The following is a 6,778-nucleotide window of genomic DNA, read 5'->3' on the forward strand; positions in this document are numbered from 1 at the left end:
AGCTTGCATGAGGAGGCCTAGCACACGGATGGTGGTCACCACCGGGATTGCTTCCACGATAATCGTAAGATAGCGGCCAAGCCTTCACGCTGAGCTTCGGCTGTGAAGACCAATCTCAGATATGGGGACCACGTTCTGGTGGAGTTTAAAGTAAAAATGTTGGTCTCCTCGAATTTAGGCGCGCAATTAGGAACACTTAAGGTCTCACAACATTATACCGAAGTTCCCTATATATCGCCTCCAATAGTTCCAATGTTCCTTGGGAACGCTCCATCCCGCATTCCATTTACGTGGCCTAGTGGACGCAGTTCCTCGTATAGTTGAAGCGCTTTGTGGCGACATAAAAAAGATAAGGAGCGACTGCATAAATCTAAACTGAGTGAGCACCATAAATTTCGTTTCGGCAATTATCTACAGCAGGCCTCCATTCACCGTAGCCGGGCGTTCCCGAACAACGTAAGCCAAATGACGAGTTGTGGCACATATTCCCCACATAAGATGGGAAAACGGCAATTGGCACTAAAGAAAGGCTTCAGTAGCGGATAACGAAGTTTAAAATAAAAGCTAGAGTATGAGTTGGGCAGTTTATGCAAAAAAGCCAACAAAAAACCGAGGGCATTCACAATATTGGTTACTGATTTTCTGCCCAGAGAGAAAATGAGGCAGAAGTGGTTGGTAATTATAGTAATTAATGAAGTTGAAGACATATGATGGGGAGTAGAATAGTAACTGCGAATTCATTGAAAAGGTTTAGTGCTCAAGTTATCTTCAACGGGTTGTTGATGTTCATGCTTTAACGCTGCCGAAGATGATGGGGATGATGATCGTAGTCATGAGGAGTAAGGGATGTACACTTGAGAAAGTGAATACAGTTTTGCAAGGTTAAGATAAAGACGACTTGTCGACAAACCAAACAATATTCCAGTTAAATGGACAGTCCGATGTACAAGGAGCCGGTGTTGGATCGTGTGTTGCGGGCTCTCAGGCATTTTGGGCGAATGTGGTCAGGCCCTAGGCAACAACAATAGTTACATTGGCTACTGTTTTACTGAAGTTTGACAACACAAGTATACTAGACATGTTTTATGCTATTTGCAAATGCTGCAAGACCGTTAATACAATTCTTTTTCATTCCCATGTTTAGTGCTATCCCGACCGCGGCATCTGGTTCATGGTCAAGAGAAATTATCCCTACGATCCATTCCACGGCGGAAGCGCTAGATGCGTGAAATATGAGAGAATTGGACCGGTCATAGGTAACAGCATGAACGTAAGGTACTCTTGGTGTCAGGATGGTTCCGGACGTGGATACGGATCAAGCTAACACTCGACAATTTCCATAAAGAAAGGTGCATGTGCAGAAATACTGCGACCGAAATATGAATTTACACAGCGCCTACAGCATTTTCATGAATATTTGTGCAGACATCAGTGGTCACGAGGTAAAGTTATAAAGGGACGCACACCTCACTCACTAAATACGCGTCATAACATTTTTGTGGAAACAAAAATGTTCGAAATGATGTTCGAATGAAATGCGATATATCAGCGCCTCAATGCGATATTCAAATTTTATATTGTGCATAAAGTGATAAAACAGCAGACGTCTGCGTAGCTTTACTACTAACTTAGCGGCACCAAATATAACATGAGCTCTAAGCAGTTGCCGCGTAATGCAGTCGCTAAACAGACTCAAAATGCCAAGTTCTTTATTGTTTTTGTTTTTTTGTACATGATGTGGTGTGCATTGAATCAATGCGATGACAGTTACAGGAATTGGTGCATTGTTGTTGCGAAGTTGAACAAGGCATTTATAATAACTTTCACTGGGGAAACATTAAACATAGCGTATTGTTATTATCAGTTGCGTCAAAAACATATGTTTAAAAAATTCTAATTATCAAATTATCCGGTTGCCTTCCTGCGCCACACAGCTCCCACTACTAGGTTAAGCGTGAAAAAGACAAGCCCTAAACAAGACGAAGACATGTAATTTTCCTGTTTCGTTCTGAAGTTTACTATCTATTACATTAACAATTAACACGCGCTTATAAATAAATAAATAAATGATTATATGCATTATTTCGTTGAGTATTATATTGTTGCGATTACGAGGAAGTAATCATTACTCACTAGCTAAAAATTCAATATATAAGTCTCACAACGCCACAGAGAATGGCGCTCACTTGCGTTCAATGCGACCTTTGGGCAAGTCACAGGAAAAGGAGCTTTAAATAAAAACGCAAAGGCTTCTTATTACGAAAGTACTTCATTGTGTACAGACGTATGCAACTGAGTTATTCTTCTGCACATGCCGCCGTTAATATTATCGAAATTGGCTTGAAACGAGCTAATTTCTTTTGCAGTGTCGGCCGTCACGTTCTGACTAATACGCCAGGATACCGCGCAGGGAATCTGTACAACTTTTTGTCCTTCAAAGGTAAGTCAGTACAAAAGCGATGAGTCACGGTTAGCGAAAGCACCACGAAATATCACAATTTAATTCAATTAGAAATATAATGATTTTAGTTGAACACGGCTGGTGAAATTTGAGGATTCCTTTCGCTCTATTTTACTCCTCTCTTATCACCAACCTGTTATGAGCTAGCAATCATATATGGTGATAAGGCACAGGTCGACTGACGAAGCAGGTGAATGCAAAGATTTGAAATAGCATTGTTACATCGTCGCGGCCACAAGCGCTTTGAAGAGAGGCAGTTCTCTTCGATAAAATTTCTGCAATGTCGGTTGGATACTCCTTCTCATTGCAGCACAACAGTAAGCAGTTCCTTCGGAAAGGCCACTCAGTCGCCACTGCGAATGCTCGCCACATTTTGTTTGCACTGAGTGACGTATAGCTTTAGGTCAAGTTTACAAAAGTAAATGCTTCGCCGGCTATACTGGCGCACTATCTGCGTTGTCCGCCAGCTCGTATACTGTATACTGATCAGCAAGTACCGCCTATTTCCAGTTATTTCCAACCGTACTTACGCCTTGCCGCAACAACGTGGTCCCATGAATCTAGAGCAAATGGAAAACATCAGAGTTGCCATCTGGTAATTGTCGTTTCGGTAGGTGTGGATTTTGTAATGCATTGTCTTACCTTTAGATATAGGTATTCATGCGGTAATATTATTTATTTCATTATCAATGTTTGAGCGTGCATTCGAGAGCTTTCAACGACATTTTCCGGCATTCAAGGCTCATTTGGAAGTGTTAATGCGACTTGAGCCCCATTTTCTTTTTTCCAGGTGCGGGCAATTTACAATTTCTTACGATCTTCAAAGATTGCCGCACTTGTTTCATTGGGCGTTACTTCCATGCTCTTAACGGTATGTTTACCAAGAACTTCCTAATATTACCACCGTCACGAATTGTAATTATATGTTGCTTTTTAGAGCCAAATTAGGCTTCTTGTTCGCTAAAAGGTAACTATTATCGAAGTACTTTTTCAGATACGCAGTACATGTTACCTTCGATGTATGTTTGACACGAAAAACGGGTAGCTATATTCCCCTGGGGACTATTACCTGGAGTCGCCACTACAGATTGCAGTAAGAGAAGAAACAAAGCTACAATGGTTTTACAATACTACATGAAATAATATCAGTGACATCTCTTGTACACCCGCTGTAGATCATTTTATGCCTCCAAATTCCTGGGAATTTCCTTGTGTGCATCGTAAAGTCGTTATCGTGCAGTTGTTTACCGTACGCTCGTCACGCTTACAGACGTGCAGTGAATTTAAAAGGAACAAAAAAGACAAGCGCCATAGCAGAGCAAGCAAATGTATTTTCAAGCACAAAAATAAAATGTGATAAAGTACACACGAGAACACGCACTCTGAGCAGCTGACGTGGCCTCAACCACTGTGCAAAGTGCGAAAGTCCCCTCGGCAACAGCTAACATATACGCTAAGCCTTAAACACTAAAGCGACGTTCAAGTCAATAACAGCGCGTCATCCTCATGGTGCTGTTGGTCCGTAAGGGCTTCAACTGACCGACACGGTGAAGTCGCTGCTATTGCCGTCGGTTTTGCCTGATGGAAGCTGAAAGGGCGTAATGGAGGCGTGGGAGGCGTACACGAGGGTGACGCCACCTACCGGGTCGCGGGATAGGACTGTCTAGCAGGTAGCCCAGGCGTCCACACTTGCCCTAGACCTGGCGTTCAGCAACCATTGTTCGACCAGCCGCCCTCAATCTGAGCAACAAGTCTCCGGTAGTGCCGAAACGCAAAGCGGCCCTGGACCCCACACCTGCTCAGCGGTGCCCAGCTGGCTGGGGGTCATCAGCTGCGTCGGATCTCCATGTATCAGTGTCACCGCCTTCGCGTCTCCTTCCCCGCCAACACACCATTAAGCCTCGTCAGTCGTATACACACCAGCGCTAGCAAGCCGCACTAGACCACCGCTCACTGGTCTCCGTCATTGTTTTCGTGAAACTACTTTTCTCACACACGAACACAGTATTTGAGGCATACATACTACAAGCACAGTCAGTGTGGAACTCTTAGCAACGGGGAACTTTAGCCAAGAAATGTAGAGCCCAGATCATTTTGACATTTGCACTCTACTGAGTAATGTGCACCAATGTTGTCGCTGCCTCAAATGTACTCCACATTGAAATCGTATTCCATAAACAATACGCTTCAGCGCAGCATTACTGTTGATGTATTTCGCTGAATTGATGTATGCGAGTGGTTCATGATGGACGACCAGAATATAAACACGAACACCGAAGCCCTTTGTGGTGTGTGCTCTCATTTCTCCTGTCGTCGTCGTTTCATGCGCTGTTAGGACCCCCAAAAATGGAAGATGCTTGCAAATATGTTCCAATTCGTAATGAAACTTGCGTGAAACGAAATTAAGACATTCCGCTTGATGAATCTAATGTTTAAAATATTAAGAGCTATATTCAGCAGCCGTGACAAGAAGCGCGACAGAAGGAAGAGCTGCCGCTCAAGAATATTCGTTCCACATAGCGTGAACATTGTAAGAGGACCATTCTGCTAATATGTTTGACTTAGTAAAAGTTATATAGATCGAGGTTAAGAGTGTAGTAATCATCAAAACAACCTGTTTTTTTTTGGCAGGATATGGCTGTGCCATGTGGCGTCGTGTGTCATCGTTTAACCGCCGTGCCCAGTACTGCGACTTCATCTTCCACATGTTCTGCGGCGGCACTCCCTCGTACCAGATGTACGATGACTCTTGCGGCAGGGTGCTCGGCCTGAACGGTACCTTCAACATTGGCTGGCAGGAGAATTAATCTGTTGCGGACGAGTTATTGGCCCTCTCCCGAGCATGTAACAGCCCAGCACGCTCACTGAAATAAAGCTTCCTTTCTGTTCACTCTGCTCTGTTCTTTTCAAATCATCGATGCTGTGTTCATTGAAAATTATTATGAATCAGTTCCCTGAAACATATGTCATTGTGAACCGTGAAACTATGCGCTCAATATTTCACTATCTCGAATCCTGTACAGCCAGAGTAGGAAAATGCAAAGAAGGAGTTCATGATCAGACAATATTTAGCAGACATTAAGTCATTGCGACCGCTGTGGAAACGATGTATTTCTACGCTTAGTGTTTATAGCAACTTCAAGCGAACCGCATGACGCGGCATAGTTCAAGTATGTAAGAAAATTGTTCCTTAAACATTTCACGTCATTACAGTTCGCGCTAGAATAACCTGCCAAATGCGGCATCAAAAACTGAAATCAAAATAACATGAAAATAATATGTTCATGAAAAATGATGGAACCGAACATACCTTTTATTATAATTTGGAGACGGACAAAACTTCGGCGCAGTGCAGTCGCTATTTGTGCATTGTGCAGTTTAAAACACGGACAGTGCCAATATTAGACCACTTCACACGACACTGCATTGCAGCTGGCGGAGAAGTTGCAGAAACGTTCACATCACGGAACGAAGAGAGCACCCTAGGCTTAGCAAGCACGTTGCTGGTTGGCTTGAATCGATGAATCAGCCACAACACAGCATAAGCATAAACAGCGGCACCAATAGCTACATTGCTACTACGATACGCGACCGAACACCTACAGGCACCGACGATACTACGCCGGCGTCGCAAAGGAACTCGGACCACTGTCAAATTTGTGCGCATGCGTGGGGAGGCATGTAACGTTCTTTACATCCACCCACTTCGCCTTGACCCCCGTGGAACCAATGCCGCTCTTTACGCCGAACCATGACCCCCTCTTACCTAGGGAGGCTTGACTGACACCTAGACATTCATCGCTTCTCAGTGACAGGTGTGGCCGAGCTTTGTGTGCGCATCCCCTTCTGGGAACAGCACTCAGAAGGACGAGTGCAGTTCCCAGAAGGGTATGGCCCAGGTTGGAAAAGAACCTGACAAAACAGCCAGTTTAATTTTGTTGCGCATTTAGGGGCTGTATAATTTTTTTGCAGACAGGTATTGTTCTGAAAACTGACTTGTTTCTCCCGATGTAACAAAAATAGAATAATAAGATCATGTGGGGAAATTATGTGGTTATTCTATTTCGCGGAAAAACATCCTTCAGCACTTGTCGCTTTCAAACACAAAAATTTGCTTCGTGGCGCCCAACGCAAAATAATGCTGAAGTATAATTTAGAAGTATTTTTATAGTTAAATAGATGTCCAAAGCGTGGCGGACATGACGTTAGCGGTTTTCAGACGCCCGAAGCACGGCACAGGCGTGGCGTTTGATATCCTGGCTCTTGGTATCTGGAATGCCATAATTGCGGATCTCGCAAGTTCACCGCAGCACCTTG

At 43.8% G+C, this 6,778-nt stretch overlaps 1 protein-coding gene across 1 annotated transcript; it reads left to right on the forward strand.

The window, feature by feature from the left end:
• Window positions 1–1,735: 1,735 nt before the first annotated feature.
• On the forward strand, window positions 1,736–5,350 carry LOC142564386 (uncharacterized). The gene is made up of 4 exons (XM_075675375.1): window positions 1,736–1,740; window positions 2,367–2,440; window positions 3,252–3,332; window positions 5,093–5,350. The coding sequence occupies exons 1-4, from the start codon at window positions 1,736–1,738 to the stop codon at window positions 5,266–5,268; spliced, it is 336 nt and encodes a 111-aa protein (XP_075531490.1). The 3' UTR covers window positions 5,269–5,350.
• The last annotated feature ends 1,428 nt before the right edge of the window (window positions 5,351–6,778 follow it).

The sequence above is a fragment of the Dermacentor variabilis genome, chromosome 11 (genome assembly GCF_050947875.1).
Source record: "Dermacentor variabilis isolate Ectoservices chromosome 11, ASM5094787v1, whole genome shotgun sequence".
Lineage (NCBI taxonomy): Eukaryota > Metazoa > Arthropoda > Arachnida > Ixodida > Ixodidae > Dermacentor > Dermacentor variabilis.

What these genes read in the sequence shown, in the direction of transcription:
- LOC142564386 (XM_075675375.1), top strand. An exon ending in CAACTTTTTGTCCTTCAAAG is followed by an intron (nt 2,441 to 3,251) that starts GTAAGTCAGTAC and finishes TCTTTTTTCCAG; the next exon opens with GTGCGGGCAATTTACAATTT. An exon ending in TTACTTCCATGCTCTTAACG is followed by an intron (nt 3,333 to 5,092) that starts GTATGTTTACCA and finishes TTTTTTTGGCAG; the next exon opens with GATATGGCTGTGCCATGTGG.